The sequence below is a fragment of the Pristiophorus japonicus genome, chromosome 9, assembly GCF_044704955.1.
Source record: "Pristiophorus japonicus isolate sPriJap1 chromosome 9, sPriJap1.hap1, whole genome shotgun sequence".
Taxonomy (NCBI): domain Eukaryota; kingdom Metazoa; phylum Chordata; class Chondrichthyes; family Pristiophoridae; genus Pristiophorus; species Pristiophorus japonicus.
In genome coordinates this window covers 9365565-9389899 of record NC_091985.1, presented here as the reverse complement: position 1 = coordinate 9389899, position 24335 = coordinate 9365565, and the positions used below count along the sequence as shown (strand labels likewise).

Here is a 24335-nt window from a genome sequence, read left to right as displayed (position 1 = left end):
ATGCACTGCGACAGTAGTCGTGATTTTGGGGAGGGCATCAAACAGGAAATTAGGGGTGCATGCAATAAAGGTGCCGCAGTTATAATGGGTGACTTTAATATGCACATAGATTGGGCTAACCAAACTGGAAGCAATACGGTGGAGGAGGATTTCCTGGAGTGCATAAGGGTTGGTTTTTTAGACCAATATGTCGAGGAACCAACTAGGGGGGAGGCCATCTTAGACTGGGTGTTGTGTAATGAGAGAGGATTAATTAGCAATCTCGTTGTGCGAGGCCCCTTGGGGAAGAGTGACCATAATATGGTCGAATTCTACATTAGGATGGAGAATGAAACAGTTAATTCAGAGACCATGGTCCAGAATTTAAAGAAGGGTAACTTTGAAGGTATGAGGCGTGAATTGGCTAGGATAGATTGGCGAATGATACTTAAGGGGTTGACAGTGGATGGGCAATGGCAGACATTTAGAAACCGCATGGATGAACTACTACAATTGTACATTCCTGTCTGGCGTAAAAATAAAAAAGGGAAGGTGGCTCAACCGTGGCTATCAAGGGAAATCAGGGATAGTATTAAAGCCAAGGAAGTGGCATACAAATTGGCCAGAAATAGCAGCGAACCCGGGGATTGGGAGAAATTTAGAACTCAGCAGAGGAGGACAAAGGGTTTGATTAGGACAGGGAAAATGGAGTACGAGAAGAAGCTTGCAGGGAACATTAAGACGGATTGCAAAAGTTTCTACAGATATGTAAAGAAAAAAAGGTTAGTAAAGACAAACGTAGGTCCCCTGCAGTCAGAATCAGGGGAAGTCATAACGGGGAACAAAGAAATGGCAGACCAATTGAACAAGTACTTTGGTTCGGTATTCACTAAGGAGGACACAAACAACCTTCCAGATATAAAAGGGGTCAGAGGGTCGAGTAAGGAGGAGGAACTGAGGGAAATCCTTATTAGTCGGGAAATTGTGTTGGGGAAATTGATGGGATTGAAGGCCGATAAATCCCCAGGGCATGATGGACTGCATCCCAGAGTACTTAAGGCGGTGGCCTTGGAAATAGCGGATGCATTGACAGTCATTTTCCAACATTCCATTGACTCTGGATCAGTTCCTATCGAGTGGAGGGTAGCCAATGGAACCCCACTTTGTAAAAAAGGAGGGAGAGAGAAAACAGGGAATTATAGACCGGCCAGCCTGACATCGGTAGTGGGCAAAATGATAGAATCAATTATTAAGGATGTCATAGCAGCGCATTTGGAAAGAGGTGACATGATAGGTCCAAGTCAGCATGGATTTGTGAAAGGGAAATCATGCTTGACAAATCTTCTGGAATTTTTTGAGGATGTTTCCAGTAGAGTGGACAAGGGAGAACCAGTTATTGTGGTATATTTGGACTTTCAGAAGGCTTTCGACAAGGCCCCACACAAGAGATTAATGTGCAAAGTTAAAGCACATGGGATTGGGGGTAGTGTGCTGACATGGATTGAGAACTGGTTGTCAGACAGGAAGCAAAGAGTAGGAGTAAATGGGTACTTTTCAGAATGGCAGGCGGTGACTCGTAGGGTACCGCAAGAGGCCACAGCTGTTTACATTGTACATTAATGATTTAGACGAGGGGATTAAATGTAGTATCTCCAAATTTGCGGATGACACTAAGTTGGGTGGCAGTGTGAGCTGCGAGGAGGATGCTATGAGGCTGCAGAGCGACTTGGATAGGTTAGGTGAGTGGGCAAATGCATGGCAGATGAAGTATAATGTGGTAAAAACAGAGAGACAGACTATTAGCTGAATGGTGACAGATTAGGAAAAGGGGAGGTGCAACGAGACCTGGGTGTCATGGTACATCAGTCATTGAAGGTTGGCATGCAGGTACAGCAGGCGGTTAAGAAAGCAAATGGCATGCTGGCCTTCATAGCGAGGGTATTTGAGTACAGGGGCAGGGAGGTGTTGCTACAGTTGTACAGGGCCTTAGTGAGGCCACACCTGGAGTATTGTGTACAGTTTTGGTCTCCTAACCTGAGGAAGGACATTCTTGCTATTGAGGGAGTGCAGCGAAGGTTCACCAGACTGATTCCCGGGATGGCGGGACTGACCTATCAAGAAAGACTGGATCAACTGGGCTTGTATTCACTGGAGTTCAGAAGAATGAGAGGGGATCTCATAGAAACGTTTAAAATTCTGATGGGTTTAGACAGGTTAGATGCAGGAAGAATGTTCTCAATGTTGGGGAAGTCCAGAACCAGGGGTCACAGTCTAAGGATTAGGGGTAAGCCATTTAGGACCGAGATGAGGAGAAACTTCTTCACCCAGAGAGTGGTGAACCTGTGGAATTCTCTACCACAGAAAGTTGTTGAGGCCAATTCACTAAATATATTCAAAAAGGAGTTAGTTGAAGTCCTTATTACTCGGGGGATCAAGGGGTATGGCGAGAAAGCAGGAATGGGGTACTGAAGTTGCATGTTCAGCCATGAACTCATTGAATGGTGGTGCATGCTCGAAGGGCCGAATGGCCTACTCAAGCACCTATTTTCTATGTTTCTTTGTTTCTACCTCACCCACAGTGTCTGGGTATCTCACCCACAGTGTCTGAGTACCTCACCCACAGTACCCGGGCACCTCACCCACAGTACCCGGGCACCTCACCCACAGTACCCGGGTACCTCACCCACAGTGTCTGTCTACCTCACCCACAGTGTCTGGGTACCTCACCCACAGTGTCTGAGTACCTCACCCACAGTGTCTGGGTATCTCACCCACAGTGTCTGGGTATCTCACCCACAGTGTCTGGGTACCTCACCCACAGTGTTTGTCTATCTCACCCACAGTGTTTGGGTATCTCACCCACAGTGTCTGGGTATCTCACCCACAGTGTCCGGGTATCTCACCCACAGTGTCTGGGTACCTCACCCACGGTGTCTGTCTACCTCAACCCCAGTGTCTGGGTACCTCACCCACAGTGTCTGGGTACCTCACCCACAGTGTCTGTCTACCTCAACCCCAGTGTCTGTCTACCTCACCCACAGTGTCTGGGTACTTCACCCACAGTACCTGGGTACCTCACCCACAGTGTCTGGGTACCTCACCCACAGTGTCTGGGTACCTCACCCCCAGTGTCTGTCTACCTCACCCCCAGTGTCTGTCTACCTCACCCACAGTGTCTGGGTACTTCATCCACAGTGTCTGGGTACTTCACCCACAGTGTCTGGGTACCTCAGCCACAGTGTCTGGGTACCTCACCCCCAGTGTCTGTCTACCTCACCCACAGTGTCTGGGTACCTCACCCACAGTGTCTGGGTACCTCACCCACAGTGTCTGGGTACCTCCGCCACAGTGTCTGGGTACCTCACCCCCAGTGTCTGTCTACCTCACCCACAGTGTCTGGGTACCTCACCCCCAGTGTCTGGGTACCTCACCCCCAGTGTCTGGGTACCTCACCCACAGTGTCTGGGTACCTCACCCGCAGTGTCTGGGTACTTCACCCACAGTACCCGGGTACCTCACCCACAGTGTCTGGGTACCTCACCCACAGTGTCTGGGTACTTCACCCACAGTACCCGGGTAGCTCACCCCCAGTGTCTGTCTACCTCACCCCCAGTGTCTGTCTACCTCAACCACAGTGTCTGGGTACTTCACCCACAGTGTCTGGGTACTTCACCCACAGTGTCTGAGTACTTCACCCACAGTGTCTGGGTACCTCACCCACAGTGTCTGGGTACTTCACTCACAGTGTCTGGGTACCTCACCCACAGTGTCTGGGTACCTCACCCACAGTGTCTGGGTACTTCACCCACAGTACCCGGGTACCTCACCCACAGTACCTGGGTACCTCACCCACAGTGTCTGGGTACTTCACCCACAGTGTCTGGGTACCTCACCCACAGTGTCTGTCTACCTCACCCCCAGTGTCTGGGTACCTCACCCACAGTGTCTGGGTACTTCACCCACAGGTCTGGGTACCTCACCCACAGTTTCTGGGTACTTCACCCACAGTACCCGGGTACCTCACCCACAGTACCCGGGTACCTCACCCACAGTGTCTGTCTACCTCACCCATAGTGTCTGGGTACCTCACCCACAGTGTCTGGGTACCTCACCCACAGTGTCTGGGTACTTCACCCCCAGTGTCTGACTACCTCACCCCCAGTGTCTGACTACCTCACCCCCAGTGTCTGACTACCTCACCCACAGTGCCCGGGTACCTCACCCACTGTACCCGGATACCTCACACACACAGGAGTGTAAAGCAGATGTAGGATCAAGGCTTTCACCCGTATCCTAATGGCCATTTTTTGTACGGTGTGTGTCAAGTGTTTGGGAACAGAAATGCTGGATGCCCTTTGACTGACAACACAATGTATTCGCGTCCCAGTCTCCCCCATTATTTTAAGCACTTCCTGTACTGACGGACTGCCTGTTAAGCCCAACCAGGCCAGATGATAACTTGAGTTCCAGATGGCAGGTGATGGACCGAAACTCTCCAACAAATCTGTCAGCGTTTCGGAGAGTTAGGTTAACAGATTTGATTGGGTGGATCGAGAGAAACGAATTCCTCTGGTGGGAGAGTCCAGAACAAGGGGGGTGTAATGTTAATATTAGAGCCAGGCCGTTCAGAGTGATGTCAGGAAGCACTTCTTCACACAAAGAGCAGTGGAAATCTGGAACTCGCTCCCCCAAAAAGCTATTGAGATAGGGGGGAGTGGTCAACTGAAACTTTGCGGACTGAGAATGATTGTTTGTTGTTTGGTAAGGGTGTAAGGGTTACAGAACCAAGGTGGGGAGGTGGAGTTGAGATACAGATCAGCCGTGATCTAATTGAATGGTGGAACAGACTCGAGGGGCCGAATGGTCTGCTCCTGTCACTAAGGTGGCATTAGGGGGGAGGGGGAAGAGGAGGGGAAGGGTCCCGTCGCTGCTGTACTTTGCTCCATGTGTGCGCTGACTGTCCCCAGGTTATAAAGGACGGGGGGAAGTATTTCCTGGACACTCCGGATGAAGAGTGCGGTAACTGGATGATGTTTGTGCGAGCTGCGAGGAACCTGGAGGAGCAAACCCTGGTGGCGTACCAGCACCGGGGGGAGGTGTACTTCACAACGGTAAAGGTAGGGGCTGGACTGGGAAGGAGTCACGACCAACGGGGAGGGGGTGGTGAGGGAAAGGTTGTGGTGGGAAGGGAGAGTAGGGTGAGGGGGAGGGGAGGTCGAGGAGGTTGGTGAGGGGAGGGGGATTGTGCGGGGGGAGGCAAGAAGGTGGAGTGGGAGGGTGGGAGGGGAGGGAGGAAGAACGTGATGGGGAATGGGAGGTGGAGTGTGAGGGGAGGAGGTAGGGAGGGAGAGTGATGGGGAGTGGCAGCGTGAGGGGGAGAGTCGTGGGTGAAAGAAGGAGGGGGAAGTGGAGGTGGGGATGGAATGTGAGGTCGAACAGGGGAGTGGCGGGGTGGAGTGAGGGGTGGGGCGGGGAGGTGGAGGGTGAGGGGAAGTGGTGTGAGGGAGGGGAAGAGAGTGGAGGGGGTGTATGGAGGAGGAGGGTGAGGGGAGTGGGAAAGTGGAGGGGAGGGGTGAGGGTGAGGGGAACACGTCTGCTCTTTATCCAAAATAATGATCCGTTGACTGCATCTCAGTTTCCCATTTCAAAGCCACGCGTTCCCTTTGTTCCCACTGGTGCACGGTGAAACTGGCTGCTCCAATGAATCACCGACAGGAAGGTTGTTCGAACAAGGGCAGATCCAGGCTCACATGGAAGCCTGTGGGAGGGGTCACTCGGTGGGAGGAGTCACTCGGTGGGCGGGATCACTCGGTGGGAGGAGTCACTCGGTGGGAGGAGTCACTCGATGGGCGGGGTCACTCGGTGGGAGGGTTCACTGCAGATGGAGCTGTCACTCGGTGGGCGGGGTCACTCAGTGGGAAGGGTCACTCAGTGGGCGGGGTCACTCGGTGGGAGGGGTCACTGCAGATGGAGCTGTCACTTGGTCGGAGGGGTCACTCGGTGGGAGGGGTCACTCAGTGGGCGGGGTCACTCGGTGGGAGGGGTCACTGCGGATGGAGCTGTCACTCGGTGGGAGGGGTCACTCGGTGGGAGGGGTCACTGCGGATGGAGCTGTCACTCGGTGGGCGGGGTCACTCGGTGGGAGGGGTCACTCAGTGGGAGGGGTCACTGCGGATGGAGCTGTCACTCGGTGGGCGAGGTCACGCGGTGGGAGGGGTCACTGCGGATGGAGCTGTCACTCGGTGGGAGGGGTCACTCGGTGGGAGCTGTCACTCGGTGGGAGGGGGCACTCGGTGGGCGGAATCACTCAGTGGGCGGGGGCACTCGGTGGGCGGGGTCACTCGGTGGGCGGAGTCACTCAGTGGGTGGGGTCACTGCGGATGGAGCTGTCACTCGGTGGGAGCTGTCACTCGGTGGGCGGGGTCACTCGGTGGGAGGGGTCACTCGGTGGGCGGGGTCACTCGGTGGGCGGGGTCACTCGGTGGGAGGGGTCACTGCGGATGGAGCTGTCACTCGGTGGGTGGGGTCACTCAGTGGGTGGGGTCACTCGGTGGGCGGGGTCACTCGGTGGGTGGGGTCACTCGGTGGGAGGGGTCACTGCGGATGGAGCTGTCACTCGGTGGGCGGGGTCACTCGGTGGGAGGGGTCACTGCGGATGGAGCTGTCACTCGGTGGGAGGGGTCACTCGGTGGGTGGGGTCACTCGGTGGGAGCTGTCACTCGGTGGGCGGGGTCACTCGGTGGGCGGGGTCACTCGGTGGGTGGGGTCACTCGGTGGGAGGGGTCACTGCGGATGGAGCTGTCACTCAGTGGGCGGGGTCACTCGGTGGGAGGGGTCACTGCGGATGGAGCTGTCACTCGGTGGGAGGGGTCACTCGGTGGGTGGGGTCACTCGGTGGGAGCTGTCACTCGGTGGGCGGGGTCACTCGGTGGGAGGGGGCACTCGGTGGGTGGGATCACTCGGTGGGCGGAGTCACTCAGTGGGTGGGGTCACTTGGTGTGAGGGGTCACTGCGGATGGAGCTGTCACTCGGTGGGGAGGTATCGCAGTGTGGGCAGGTGTCGAGGGCAGGTGTCGTTACGTGATGTGTTATCTATGTAGGTGCTAACAGAATGGTGTCTTCTGCAGAACATTCAACCGCACACGGAGCTGAAAGTCTGGTATGCGGAAGATTATGCCAAATTCATGGAATCTCCTTCGGTGCTTATCAAAGAGGAGCCTGGCATCTACTCATCTCCCATTGACTCTGCAGTAAGTCTCGTCCCTTGTCACTCGGAGGTGGTGTTGGTTGGGTTAAGTCACATTGAGGATTAAGAATGAACCATTCTAGCCATCCCAGTAGCTCAGAGCTAGAGAGGCTCCTCTTTGCCAAATAGCCCTGGAAGATCTCATTCAGATTTCAATCTGTAGCAAGTCATTTGCCTGTGCTGGTGCTTGAGGTGAACAGTTAAAATCCACTATTCAGAGGATGCAGGTCCTCTGAATAGTGTCCTTCCCAACATCCCCTCCTTCAGTCAGTACCAGCTCATTGCTGACTCTGGGATTTTGCTGTGGAGAAAATAGCCTACTGGACTGTCCACATAATGGAGAAAGATTGCAAAGTGCTGCAGTACAGCGGGACCTGGGGGAACTTGTGCATGAAACACAAAAGGATAGTATGCAGGTACAGCAAGTGATCAGGAAGGCCAATGGAATCTTGGCCTTTATTGCAAAGGGGATGGAGTATAAAAGCAGTCTTACTACAGCTATACAGGGTATTGGTGAGGCCACACCAGAGTACTGCGTGCACTTTTGGTTTCCATATTTACGAAAGGATATACTTGCTTTGGAAGCAGTTCAGAGAAGGTTCACTCGGTTGATTCCGGAGATGAGGGGGTTGTCTTATGAGGAAAGGTTGAGTAGGTTGGGCCTCTACACATTGGAGTTCAGAAGAATTTAGAGGTGATCTTATCGAAACATATAAGATTATGAGGGAGCTTGACAAGTTGGATGCAGAGAGGATGTTTCCACTGATGGGGGAGACTAGAACTAGAGGGCATAATCTTAGACTAAGGGGCCGCCCATTTAAAACTGAGATGAGGAGGAATTTCTTCTCTCAGAGGGTTGTAAATCTGTGGAATTCACTGCCTCAGAGAGCTGTGGAAGCTGGGACATTGAATAAATTTAAGACAGAAATAGACAGTTTCTTAACCGATAAGGGATTAAAGGTTATGGGGAGCGGGCGGGGAAGTGGCGTTGAGTCCATGATCAGATCAGCCATGATCGTATTGAATGGTGGAGCAGGCTCGAGGGGCCGCATGGCCGACTCCTGTTCCTATTTCTTATGTTCTTATAATAGTCACTGCACTTCAAAGCAAGGTCATTGGACGCAAAGTGCTTTGAGACATTTCTCGGAGATGTGACAAGACACTGCTTCATTCTTTACGACTGACCTCAGCTGTTTTGGTTCGGGAAGCAGCCAAACCCAAGAGGCTGAGTTACTTTGCATCGGTGTTAACAGTAAAGGAAGAGGATAGCCAGAAATCCCAAGGAAACCAATATTAAATCAGGAACATGGACTCAATAAATTAATGCAAGTAAAATAACAGTAATGAAGAAAATAATGGCACTAAAGAATGAAATCGCCAGGATGAGACGGTTTCCATCCCAGGATTTTAAGGGAAGTAGGTGAGCACGCTGCAGATGCCCTAACTAATCTTCCAAAATTCTCTTGACTCAGGAACCATTCCTTTAGGGTGGAAAATGGTGCATGTCACTCCACTATTTAAGAATGGCGAAAGAGGGAAACCAGGGAATTATGACCAGTTCGCCCAAGATCTGTTGTGGGGAAATTGCTAGATTCTATAATAATGGATCGGGTGACTGAACATCTCAAAACTATTCAGCTGATCAGAGAGAGCCAGCATGGAATTGTAAAATATAGGTCATGCCTGACAAACCAGGTTGAATGTTTTGAGGAGATAACTCAGGTAGTCGACATGCGAATGTCTTTGGATGTTATGTATATGGACTTCTAGAAGGCATTCGATAAAGTCCCACATAAGAGACTGTGAACTAATGTAGAAGCCCACAGAGTCGAGGGCAAATGGATAGGAAATTGGCTGAGTGGCTAGAGACAGGCAACATGGATAATGGGTAAGTACTCAAATTGGCAGGTGGAGACTAGTGGTGTCCAGCAGGGATCAGTTTTGGGGCTTCAACTATTCGCAGTATTTATTAATGACTTGAATATGTTCATATGATGGCATATGAAGAAAGACTGGATCGACTAGGCTTATATTCACTGGAATTTAGAAGAATGAGAGGGGATCTCATAGAAACATATACAATTCTGACTGGACTGGACAGGTTAGGTGCAGGAAGAATGTTCCCAATGTTGGGGAAGTCCAGAACCAGGGGTCACAGTCTAAGGATCAGGGGTAAGCCATTTAGGACCGAGATGAGGAGAAACTTCTTCACTCAGAGAATTGTGAACCTGTGGAATTCTCTACCACAGCAAGTTATTGGAGCGAGTTCATTAGATATATTCAAAAGGGAGTTAGATGTAGCCCTTACGGCTAAAGGGATCAGGACGTATGAAGAGAAAGCAGGAATGGGGTACTGAAGTTGCATGATCAGCCATGATCATATTGAATGGTGGTGCAGAGTGCAGGCTCGAAGGGCCGAATGGCCCACTCCTGCACCTATTTTCTATGTTTCTATGTAGAAAGTCACATGTTCAGATTTGCCGATGACACAAAGCTAGGCAGAATTGTAAGCAGGGTAGATGAATGAATAAATTTACAAAGGGACATCGATAGATTAGGTGAATGGGCAAAACTGTGGCAAATGGATTTCAATGAAAGCGCAGTTTCCTCTTTCCCTTGCAGGCGGAGACGGCCGACCGGTGGAAGTGCTCGAGTTGCTGTATCGTCTTCAGCACCTTCAGCTTGCTGGAGTCCCACCCCTGCCATCATTGGGGCTCGGGTCCCGTCGAGACCCAGGGGACGGCGAGAGGGAGGGCGCGGGGACTGACTGTGGCTGGGCGCCCCGGGACCGAGCACGCGCACGCCTGCCTGAAGACGGACGGCTCGGGCCCCGAGGGCCGGACGGCGCAGCGAGACGGTCAGGCCGAGGCCGCGAGGAGGGAGGGGGCAGAGGCTGAGCCACGGCAGACCTTCCCCTGTCCGCCGTGTGGGAAGATCTTCTTCAGTGTGGACAGACCGACAGCGCACTCCGACTCACTCACCGGAGAACGCCCTTACACCTGCTCGCAACACGACTGCGCCAAAGCATTTATCTCCAAATACAAATTAATAAGGTAAAGATCTAGACTTCTGGAGGGTCCCTCCCTAAACCCCCAACGTCTCCCCACCTCCTGCAAGACCACCTCTTTGGCCAAGCTTTAGGTCCTAATGGCTCCCTTCTTTGGCTCAGCGAGGTGCCTTGGGCCGATTTTGTACATTAAAGGTGCCAAAGGAACATCGGATGAGAACAGCCTTCGACCATCCTGGTAGTCCCATGATTCAACGACCAAGGAGTGATTCCCTAACCAGTATCAATGAGTCTACAATAGACTCAGACATGAGGCGAGGAACATAATAACGTAAGAAATAGGAGCAGGAGGGGGTCATACGGCCCCCCCCCGCCGCCATTTAATACGATCATGGCTGATCCGATCCCCACTGGTGGAGAACTTCGGGAACCACAGACAGAAAGGAAAGATTTTGCATTTATTGAGTACCTTTCACGACTGCAGGCTGTCCCACATAGAAACATAGAAAATAGGTGCAGGAGTAAGCCATTCGACCCTTCGAGCCTGCACCACCATTCAATAAGATCATGGCTGATCATTCCTTCAGTACCCCTTTCCTGCTTTCTCTCCATTCCCCTTGATCCCTTTAGCCGTAAGGGCCATATCTAACTCCCTCTTGAATATATCCAATGAACTGGCATCAACAACTCTCTGCGGCAGGGAATTCCACAGGTTAACAACTCTCTGAGTGAAGAAGTTTCTCCTCATCTCAGTCCTAAACGGCCTGCCCCTTATCCTAAGACTGTGTCCCCTGGTTCTGGACTTCCCCAACATCGGGAACATTCTTCCCGCATCTAGCCTGTCCAGTCCGTCAGAATCTTATATGTTTCTATGAGATCTCCTCTCATCCTTCTAAACTCCTGTGAATACAGGCCCAGTTGATCCAGTCTCTCCTCATATGTCAGTCCAGCCATCCCTGGAATCAGTCTGGTGAACCTCCGCTGCACTCCCTCAATAGCAAGAACATCCTTCCTCAGATTAGGAGACCAAAACTGAACACAATATTCCAGGTGAGGCCTCACCAAGGCCCTGTACAACTGCAGTAAGACCTCCCTGCTCCTATACTCAAATCCCCTTGCTACCATTTGCCTTCTTCACCACCTGCTGTACCTGCATGCCAACTTTCAATGACTGATGAACCATGACACCCAGGTCTCGCTGCACCTCCCCTTTTCTGAATCTGCCGCCATTCAGATAATATTCTGCCTTCGTGCTTTTGCCCCCAAAGTGGATAACCTCACATTTATCCACATTATATTGCATCTGCCATGTATTTGCCCACTCGCCTAACCTATCCAAGTCACCCTGCAGCCTCTTAGTGTCCTCCTCACAGCTCACACCGCCACCAAGTTTAGTGACATCTGCAAACTTGGAGATATTACACTCAATTCCATCATCTAAATCATTAATACATATTGTAAAGGGCTGGGGTCCCAGCACTGAGCCCTGCGGCACTCCACTAGTCACTGCCTGCCATTCTGAAAAGAACCCGTTTATCCCGACTCTCTGCTTCCTGTCTAGTAACCAGTTCTCTATCCATGTCAGTACATTACCCCCAATACCATGTGCTTTGATTTTGCACACCAATCTCCTGTGTGGAACCTTGTCAAAAGCCTTTTGAAAGTCCAAATACACCACATCCACTGGTTCTCCCTTGTCCACTCTACTGGTTACATCCTCAAAAAATTCCAGAAGATTTGTCAAGCATGATTTCCCTTTCATAAATCCATGCTGACTTGGACCAATCGTATCACTGCTCTCCAAATGCGCTGCTATTTCATCCTTAATGATTGATTCCAACATTTTCCCCACTACTGATGTCAGGCTAACCGGTCTATAATTCCCTGTTTTCTCTCTCCCTCCTTTTTTAAAAAGTGGTGTTACATTAGCAACCCTCCAGTCCATAGGAACTGATCCAGAGTCGATAGACTGTTGGAAAATGATCACCAATGCATCCACTATTTCTAGCGCCACTTCCTTAAGTAGGGCCACTTCCCTTTACAGCCAATGAAGTACTTTTGAAGTGTAGGCACTGTCATTATGTAGGAAACACGAAAGCCAATTTGCACACAGCATGGTCCCACAAACAGCAATGGGATAATGACCAGAAATGACTGTGTTATGATAAATATTGGCCAGAATGTTGGAATACACATGGCAGTTCTGATGAAGGGTTCGACCTTGATTATGTATTTATCCTTGTGATGAGGTGAATTGCATTTCCTCGTTCCATGGTGCTAATTTGGTTGCAAGAAAGCAACTGAGATACCACCAGTAAGTGTACAGATATCACTTGGATTAATTCAACAGTTCCAGACGGTGGAACTCCTCAGTCTTCTCTTCCTACTTTTAAGACTCGAGCTCAGAGCCAGCTCATCACTAATTCTTCATTTGTCTTGTCTTCAGTCTCACTCTTTTCAACCTGGATTGTATCACAAGACAGATCAGTACCAATGAGGAAGGCCATTTGGCTCATCTTGTCCTATACTTTCCCATCACAGTGCAAAACTATCTCTTAAATAGATTTATCCCTGTGATGAGAGGGTTGCCCTATGAGGAGAGACTGAGTAGATTAGGCCTATACTCTCTGGAGTTTAGAAGAATGAGAGGTGATCTCATTGAAATATTTAAGATTCTGAGGGGGATTGACGGGGTAGATGCTGAGAGTGTGTTTCCCCTGGCTGTAGAATTTGGATTCTTAGGATAAGGGGACGGCCATTTAGAACTGAGATGAGGAGAAATTTCTTCACTCAGAGGGGGTGAATCTTTGGAATTTTCTACCCCAGAGGGCCGTGGAGGCTCAGTCATTGAGTATATTGAAGACTGAGTTCGCTAGATTTTTGGCACTAAGGAAATCGAGAGATCTGGGGATCGGGCAGGAAAGTGGAGTTGAGGTAGATCAGCCATGATCTTATTGAATGCAGAGCAGACTCGAGGGGCCGTATGGCCTACTCCTGCTCCTATTTCTTATGTTCTTAAATGATTCCAGAGTTTTTGCCTCCAGGACTGTACTTGGAAGTCCATTCCATGTATTGACTAGTCTTGTACTAAGGAGAACCTCCTGACATTGGTCTCAAATTTGTCTTTTACTTGTTTGAACCTGTGTTCCCTTGTCTCATTGCCACTATCTGAAGGGGAAATTCCCAGATCGCGGCCAGCAGCCAGGTTTGAGGGGAGTGGGGTATAGGTAATCAAGGCCTAATCTTCAAGAATGGTTCCAGTGATGAGGGACTTCAGTTACGGGGATAGACTGGAGAAGCTGGAGTTGTTCTCCTTGGAGCAAAGAAGGTTGAGAGGGGATTTGATTGAGGTGTTCAAAATCATGAGGGGTCTGGACAGAGTAGACAGAGAGAAACTGTTCCCATTGGCAGAAGGGTGGAGAACCAGAGGACACAGATATAAGGTGATTGTCAGAACATCCAAAGGCAACATGAGGGAAAACATTTTTACGCAGCGAGTGGTTTGGATCTGGAATACACTGCCTGAAAGAGTGGTGGAGGCAGACTGAATCATGGCTTTCAAAAGGGAATTGGATATGTACCTGAAGGAAAAAAATTGCTGGGCTACAGGGAAAGGGCGGGAGAGTGGGACGAGCTGAAGTGCTCTTGCAGAGAGCCGGCACGGGCTCGACGGGCCGAATGGCCTCCTTCTGTGCTGTAACCATTCAATGATTTAACAAGCATGGCTCCACACTGGAGCATTATATTGGGGAATTTTCCCCACAGGTTTCTTCATTACTTAGTCCTCCACAGTGGGTTTGTCAATAAAAAATAAAACAAGCCAAGTAAACATCCCCTTACATCAGAACATAAGAAATAGGAGCAGGAGTAGGCCATTTGGCCCCTCGAGTCTGCTCCACCATTTAATACGATCATAGCTGATCCGATCCTGGTCTCAACTCCACTTCCCTGCCCCCTCCCCATAATCGTTCAAAATGACAGAGACCCTCCGCCAATGGGAACAGTTTCTCTCTCTCTCCAGTCTGCCCAGACCCTTCATGATTTTGAAGACCTCTATCGAATCTCCTCTCAACCTCGTGGTGAGGAGGAATTTCTTCTCTCAGAGGGTTGTAAATCTGTGGAATTCGCTGCCTCGGAGAGCTGTGGAAGCTGGGACATTGGAATAAATTTAAGACAGAGATAGACAGTTTCTTAACCGATAAGGGAGTAAAAGGTTATGGGGAGCGGGCGGGGAAGTGGAGCTGAGTCCATGATCAGATCGGCCATGATGGTATTAAATGGCGGAGCAGGCTCGAGGGGCCGTATGGCCTATTCCTGCTCCTAATTCTTATGTTCTTATTTGGCCCCTCGAGCCTGCTCCGCCATTCAATACGATCATGGCCGATCTGATCTTGGCCTCAATTCACTTCCCCGCCCGCTCCCCATAGCCCCTTGATTCCCTTATCGTTCAAAACGATCGAGACCCTCCCGCCAATGGGAACAGTTTCTCTCTCTCTCTCTCCAGTCTGCCCAGACCCCTCATGATTTTGAAGGCCTCTGTCGAATCTCCTCTCAATCCGCTCTGTTCCTTGTGATTTGGGAGCTTGTGGTGCCCTGCTAATCCTCTCTCGTGTCCTTGCTTCCCCCAGACACATGGCCACCCACTGCCCTCAGAAGTCGCACCGCTGCTCGTTCTGCGAGAAGATGTTCCACCGCAAGGACCACCTGAAGAACCACCTGCTGACCCACGACCCCAACAAGGTGCAGCTGCGGTGCGTGGAGTGTGGCAAGCGGTACAACACCAAGCTGGGCTACCGGCGGCACCTGGCGCTGCACGCCGCGGCGGCGGGCGAGCTGGCGTGCGGGGTGTGCGCCCGCGAGTTTGCCCGTACCGACCAGCTGCTGGAGCATCTGAAGGGCCACGCGGGCAGGCTGGCCGGCGCCCCCGGCTCCCGGGAGAAGCGGCACGCCTGCGACCGCTGCGAGCGGCGCTTCTACACCCGCAAGGACGTCCGCCGGCACACGGTGGTGCACACCGGCCGCAAGGACTTCCTGTGCCAGTTCTGCGCCCAGCGCTTCGGCCGCAAGGATCACCTGACCCGGCACACCAAGAAGAGCCACGGCCCGGTGCGAGGGAGGCGGGAGGCCGCGACCGGCGGCTGCCCCGCCATCCCCCTGAAGGAGGAGCTCGACGCCGCGTGGCCCGATCCTCTGGGCGAGCCAGCGCAGAAGGACTACGCCGTGAGCACCGGGCCCTACGCCTATCCGTTGCCGCCTGGCCAGCGCCCGGGCAGCCCCCGCCACGCGGTGCCCGGCTCACCCCTGTTTATGTCTCCTCCCCCGCCGCCCCAGAAAAGCCAGTGCATGCAACACCAGCCGTACCACCCGAGCGCCCCCTCCTACGGCCCCCTGCCCACCAAAGGCCAGCCTGCCAAGGTCGGCGCCGGAGGCTACAACTTGCCGGCAGACGCACCGGTGCCCCAGTCCCGAGCAGCGGCTGGTAAAGGAAGCCCCGGCGTGGGACCGGACGCTTCGAGCGGTTCCGTGGACGCCGGGGGCTGCTCCCCCGCCCTGCGCAAGGAGACCAAGCCCCTGAACGCGAGCTCCGTGGACATCTCCCACCTGCTGGGGTTCTTGCCCAGACCTCCCGGAGCAGGCCAGCCCCCAGTGGGTGCCTCGGGACTGACGTACGGCCAAGGGGGCGCTGGGCCCGGACTGGCCCCCCACCTTGGGCAGCAGCGGCCACGGGGCGGCGGGGAGGCCGTGGCCTGTTTGAACTTGACCCAGCTTCACCCGGTCTCCCCACCTTTCCCCTCCACCCTTGCCCCGACCCCACTGCCCCGCTTTCACCAGGTATTTCAGTAACCAGCCGTCGCTCAATGGAGGGTCTCCAGGCATCACCCCTGAGGTGGGAACAGCTGGAGAAGTAATGTCGGCAGACTCAAAGAGTTGTACACATTTCAGTTTTACTTTTTGATAAATATTCCCCTTGTTGTCTACTGCCCCCACCACCTGTGGATAGAAGCACGTCACACTCCCTGTTTCTCAGTATAAGACTCATCTCTATTTTTGAAGTCCTGCTTTTTTGTAATGATCCAGTTCGATGGATTTGAAACTTTGGAGGAATGCAGAACAAGGGGAACACAATCTTCATTGGTAATTGGCAGACGGCCCAGCGGGGAAGATGAGGATAATTGTTTTACCCAGCGAGTTGCTGTGATCTAAAACCCGCTGCCTGAAAGGGCGGTGGAAGCAGGTTCAATCGTAATTGGATAAAAAGCTGAACGGGGAAAAGACTTTGCAGGGCCGTTGAAAAAGGGCAGGGGGAGTGGGACTGATTGGACAGCTCTTTCACAGGCATGATGGGCCGAATGGCCCTCTTCTGTGCCGTCACATTCTATGATTCTAATCTTAAAATCAGAGCCAGTCCGTTCAGGGCTGATGTCAGGAAGCACTTCGTCATACAAAGGGAAATGGAAATCTTGAACACTGCCAATAGGACTGAGGTTGGCAGATTTTTTGTTGGGTAAGGATATCAAGGGGGATGGAGCAAAGTGGAGGGTAAGTGGAGTGAGATACAGATCAGCCATAATCTGATTAACTGGTGGGACAGACTCGAGGGGCTGAATGTTCCCCTGTTCATGAACCCTCTTCAAATATTGGCACATTCTCAGGGCCCCCTTTCCAATATTGGAACATTCCCAGGGCCCCCTTTCAAATATTGGAACATTCCCAGGGCCCCCTTTCAAATATTGACACATTCCCAGGGCCCCTTTGATTAGATTCCAGCCTGTAACTCACTCCCAGGTATCCATTATTCTATATCTGAACCCTTCGATTAGATTATTGATTAATCCTCCCAAATAGGGGTTGTTCTCAGTGCCAGGGGATGCGCCTGATTGGCCAGTATTGACCCCCAGTTATTATCTGTTTTTGTCCTAAACTATCTCCAAGACAGGTAACCTTTGAAAGCGGAGGTGAACTTAAATCAGCAGTACGGTTCTACATTTTAAACTATTTTTGATGGAATTGACTCCAAACATTTTATATGAAGACTGATCACAATATAATTGTTGTTAGACAGTGGATGTTGAAAGGATTATTTTTTATGCCATGGAATGAAAATATATATTTTTGGAATTGATCAGTCGTTTTTTTTACGCAGTGCATTAAATGCCATGTATGATCTTGAACTGACATTGATTCTGTTGTCTCTGGGTTTAGATTTCAGCTCATTATTTGGATGGTCTTGTATTCACAGTTATGGTATTTATGATGTTTCCATTTAGCACACAAATTGGGATAATGGGGCGGGAGAGAATTTTAACTTCCAGCCAGGAAATTGGCCGCGTGAACGGTCTCTTGGCCATAACAGCCAATGGGGTGTCTGTGCCTTCAGGCTGGGTCCAGGGTCAGTGCCAGGATGGAGCAGAGTCTGGGGCATGGGAGGCTGACTCGTTTCCTGTGGTCTGGAGTGGCACGTACACACACACAATACACACTCCCCCACACACAATACACACTCCCCCACACACAATACACACTCCCCCACACAAACAATACACACTGCCCCACACACACAATACACACTCCCCCACACACACAATGCACACTCCCCCACACACAATACACACTCTCCCACACACACAATACACATTACCCCACACACACAATACACACTCCCCCACACACAATACACACTCCCCCACACACAATACACACTCCCGCACACGCACAATACACACTCCCCCACACACAATACACGCTCCCGCACAGGCACAATACACACTCCCCCACACACAAAACACACTCCCCCACACACACAATACACACTCCCCCACACACACAATACACACTCCCCCACACACAATACACACTTCCCCACACGCACAGTACACACTTCCCCACACGCACAATACACACTTCTCCACACACAATACACACTCCCGCGCGTGCACACACAATACACACTCATGCGCACACAATACACACTCCCTCACACACAATACACACTCCCCCACACACAATACACACTCCCCCACACACAAAACACAATCCCGCACACGCACAATACACATTCACCCACACACAATACACACTCCCACACAGGCACAATACACACTCCCCCACACACAAAACACACTCCCCCACAACAAATACAGAATCCCGCACACGCACAATACACACTCCCCCACAATCACAATACACACTCCCCCACACACAATACACACTCCCCCACACACAATACACACTCCCGCACACGCACAATACACACTCCCCCACACACAATACACGCTCCCGCACAGGCACAATACACACTCCCCCACACACAAAACACACTCCCCCACACACACAATACACACTCCCCCACACACACAATACACACTCCCCCACACACAATACACACTCCCTCACACACAATACACACTCCCGCACAGGCACAATACACACTCCCCCACACATAAAACACACTCCCCCACAACAAATACACAATCCCGCACACGCACAATATACACTCCCCCACAATCATAATACACACTCCCCCACACACAATACACACTCACCCACACAAAATACACACTCCCCCACACACAATACACACTCACCCACACACAATACACACTCCCGCACACACAATACACACTTCCCCACACGCACAAGACACACTTCCCCACACGCACAATACACACTCCCCCACATGCACAATATACACTCCCCCACATGCTCAATATACACTCTCCCACACACAAAACACACTTCCCCACACACAATACACACTCCCCCACACACAATACACACTCCCCCACACACAATACACACTTCCCCACACGCACAATACACATTTCCCCACACGCACAATACACACTCCCCCACATGCACAATACACACTCCCCCACATGCACAATATGCACTCCCCAGCACACAATACACACTCCCCCACGTGCACAATACACATTCCCACGCACACAATACACACTCCCTCACACACAATACACACTTCCCCACACGCACAGTACACACTTCCCCACACGCACAATACACACTTCTCCACACACAATACACACTCCCGCGCGTGCACACACAATACACACTCATGCGCACACAATACACACTCCCTCACACACAATACACACTCCCGCACATGCACAATACACACTCCCCCACACACAATACAGACTCCTGCACAAGCACAATACACACTCCCCCACGCACAAAACACGCTCCCGCACAGGCACAATACACACTCCCCCACACACAAAACACACTCCCCCACACACACAATACACACTCCCCCACACACACAATACACACTCCCCCACACACAAACCACATTCCCACACATGCACAATACACACTCCAATACACACTCCCGCACAGGCACAATACACACTCCCCCACACACAAAACACACTCCCCCACAACAAATACACAATCCCGCATATGCACAATACACACTCCCCCACAATCACAATACACACTCCCCCACACACAATACACACTCCCTCACACACTACACACTCCCCCAGACACAATACACACTCCCACATATGCACAATACACACTCCCCCACGCACAAAACACGCTCCTGCACAGGCACAATACACACTCCCCCACACACAAAACACACTCCCCTACACACACACTCCACACACCCCCACACACACAATACACACTCCCCCACACACAATACACACTCCCCCACACACAAAACACACTCCCGCACACGCACAATACACATTCACCCACACACAATACACACTCCCGCACAGGCACAATACACACTCCCCCACACACAAAACACACTCCCCCACAACAAATACAGAATCCCGCACACGCACAATACACACTCCCCCACAATCACAATACACACTCCCCCACACACAATACACACTCCCACACACACAAGACACACTCCCACACACGCACAATACACACCCCCACACACAATAAACACTTCCCCACACGCACAATACACACCCCACCACATGCACAATATACACTCCCCCACACACAAAACACACTTCCCCACACATAAAACAGACTCCCCCACACACACAAAACAGACTCCCCCACACACAAAAGACACACTCCCCCACACACAGAATACACACTCCCCCACACACAATACACACTCCCCCACACACAAAATACACTCCCGCGCACACACACAATACACACTCCCCCACACACAATACACACTCCTGCACAGGCACAATACACACTCCCCCACACACAAGACACACTCCCGCAAAGGCACAATACACACTCCCCCACACACAAAACACACTCCCGCACAACAAATACACAATCCCGCACACGCACAATACACACTCCCCCACAATCACAATACACACTCCCCCACACAAAATACACACTCCCCCACACACAAAACACACTCCCGCACACGCACAATACACACTCCCCCACACACAATACACACTCCCGCACAGGCACAATACACACTCCCCCACACACAAAACACACTCCCCCACAACAAATACTGAATCCCGCACACGCACAATACATATTCCCCCACAATCACAATACACACTCCCCCACACACAAGACACACTCCCACACACGCACAATACACACCCCCCACATGCACAATACACACTCCCCCACACACAAAACAGACTCCCCCACACACACAATACACACTCCCCCACACACAATACACACTCCCACACAGGCCCAATACACACTCCCCCACACACAAAACACACTCCCCCACAACAAATACAGAATCGCGCACACGCACAATACACACTCCCCCACACACAATACACACTCAACCACACACAATACACACACATCCACACGCACAATACACACTCCCCCACACACAATACACACTCCCCCACACACAATACACACTCCCCCACACACAATACACACTCCCACAGGCACAATACACACTCCCCCACACGCACAATACACACTCCCCCACACGCACAATGCACACTCCCGCACACACAATACATACTCCCGTACACACAATACACACTCCCCAACACACAATACACACTCTCCCACACACAATATACACTCCCCCGCACACAATACACACTCCCCCACACATAATACACACTCCCCCACACACAATACACACTCCTGCACAGGCACAATACACACTCCCCCACACACAAAACACACTCCCCCACAACAAATACACAATCCCGCACACGCACAATACACACTCCCCCACAATCACAATACACACTCCCCCACACACAATACACACTCCCTCACACACTACACACTCCCCCAGACACAATACACACTCCCACATACGCACAATACACACTCCCCCACGCACAATACACACACCCCCACACGCACAATACTCACTCCCCCACACACAATACACACTCCCCCACACACAATACACACTCCCACACGCACAATACACACTCCCCCACACGCACAATACACACTCCCCCACACACAATACACACTCCCACACGCACAATACACACTCCCCCACGCACAATACACACTCCCCCACGCACAAAACACGCTCCTGCACAGGCACAATACACACTCCCCCACACACAAAACACACTCCCCTACACACACACTCCACACACCCCCACACACACAATACACACTCCCCCACACACAATACACACTCCCCCACACACAAAACACACTCCCGCACACGCACAATACACATTCACCCACACACAATACACACTCCCGCACAGGCACAATACACACTCCCCCACACACAAAACACACTCCCCCACAACAAATACAGAATCCCGCACACGCACAATACACACTCCCCCACAATCACAATACACACTCCCCCACACACAATACACACTCCCACACACACAAGACACACTCCCACACACGCACAATACACACCCCCACACACAATAAACACTTCCCCACACGCACAATACACACCCCACCACATGCACAATATACACTCCCCCACACACAAAACACACTTCCCCACACATAAAACAGACTCCCCCACACACACAAAACAGACTCCCCCACACACAAAAGACACACTCCCCCACACACAGAATACACACTCCCCCACACACAATACACACTCCCCCACACACAAAATACACTCCCGCGCACACACACAATACACACTCCCCCACACACAATACACACTCCTGCACAGGCACAATACACACTCCCCCACACACAAGACACACTCCCGCAAAGGCACAATACACACTCCCCCACACACAAAACACACTCCCGCACAACAAATACACAATCCCGCACACGCACAATACACACTCCCCCACAATCACAATACACACTCCCCCACACAAAATACACACTCCCCCACACACAAAACACACTCCCGCACACGCACAATACACACTCCCCCACACACAATACACACTCCCGCACAGGCACAATACACACTCCCCCACACACAAAACACACTCCCCCACAACAAATACTGAATCCCGCACACGCACAATACATATTCCCCCACAATCACAATACACACTCCCCCACACACAAGACACACTCCCACACACGCACAATACACACCCCCCACATGCACAATACACACTCCCCCACACACAAAACAGACTCCCCCACACACACAATACACACTCCCCCACACACAATACACACTCCCACACAGGCCCAATACACACTCCCCCACACACAAAACACACTCCCCCACAACAAATACAGAATCGCGCACACGCACAATACACACTCCCCCACACACAATCCACACTCCCCCACACACAATACACACTCCCCCACACACAATACACACTCCCACAGGCACAATACACACTCCCCCACACGCACAATACACACTCCCCCACACGCACAATGCACACTCCCGCACACACAATACATACTCCCGTACACACAATACACACTCCCCAACACACAATACACACTCTCCCACACACAATATACACTCCCCCGCACACAATACACACTCCCCCACACATAATACACACTCCCCCACACACAATACACACTCCTGCACAGGCACAATACACACTCCCCCACACACAAAACACACTCCCCCACAACAAATACACAATCCCGCACACGCACAATACACACTCCCCCACAATCACAATACACACTCCCCCACACACAATACACACTCCCTCACACACTACACACTCCCCCAGACACAATACACACTCCCACATACGCACAATACACACTCCCCCACGCACAATACACACACCCCCACACGCACAATACTCACTCCCCCACACACAATACACACTCCCCCACACACAATACACACTCCCACACGCACAATACACACTCCCCCACACGCACAATACACACTCCCCCACACACAATACACACTCCCACACGCACAATACACTATCCCCCACGCACAATACACACTCCCACATACGCACAATACACGCTCCCACACAGGCACAATACACACTCTCCCACACACAAAACACACTCCCCCACACACACACTACACACTCCCCCACACACACAATACACACTCCCCCACACACAATACACACTCCCCCACACACAAAACACACTCCCGCACAAGCACAACACACATTCCCCCACACACAATACACACTCCTGCACAGGCACAATACACACTCCCCCACACACAAAACACACTCCCCCACAACAAATACAGAATCCCGCACACGCACAATACACACCCCACCACATGCACAATATACACTCCCCCACACACAAAACACACTTCCCCACACACAAAACAGACTCCCCCACACACACAAAACAGACTCCCCCACACACACAATACACACTCCCCCACACACAGAATACACACTCCCCCACACACAATACACACTCCCCCACACACAAAAAACACTCCCGCACACGCACAATACACATTCCCCCATACACAATACACACTCCCGCACAGGCACAATACACATTCCCCCACACACAATACACACTCCCACACACACAAGACACACTCCCACACACGCACAATACACACCCCCACACACAATAAACACTTCCCCACACGCACAATACACACTTACCCACACGCACTATACACACCCCCCACATGCACTATATACACTCCCCCACACACAAAACACACTTCCCCACACACAATACACACTCCCCCACACACAAAACAGACTCCCC

At 51.5% G+C, this 24335-nt stretch overlaps 1 protein-coding gene across 2 annotated transcripts in view; it reads left to right on the top strand.

Annotated features, from left to right (window-relative positions):
• Window positions 1–17391, top strand: part of LOC139272562 (zinc finger protein PLAGL1-like) — a 53841-nt gene extending 36450 nt beyond the window's left edge. Inside the window, exons 5-8 of one of the 2 annotated variants that reach the window (XM_070888619.1) lie at window positions 4947–5090; window positions 7107–7229; window positions 9848–10278; window positions 14861–17391. In XM_070888619.1, coding sequence (XP_070744720.1) covers window positions 4947–5090; window positions 7107–7229; window positions 9848–10278; window positions 14861–16076 — 1914 coding nt within the window. In that variant the 3' untranslated portion in view covers window positions 16077–17391. Of the gene's footprint in view, window positions 1–4946; window positions 5097–7106; window positions 7230–9847; window positions 10279–14860 lie in introns of both variants that reach the window. The other variant, XM_070888618.1, reaches the window with a different exon arrangement.
• Window positions 17392–24335: the final 6944 nt, after the last annotated feature.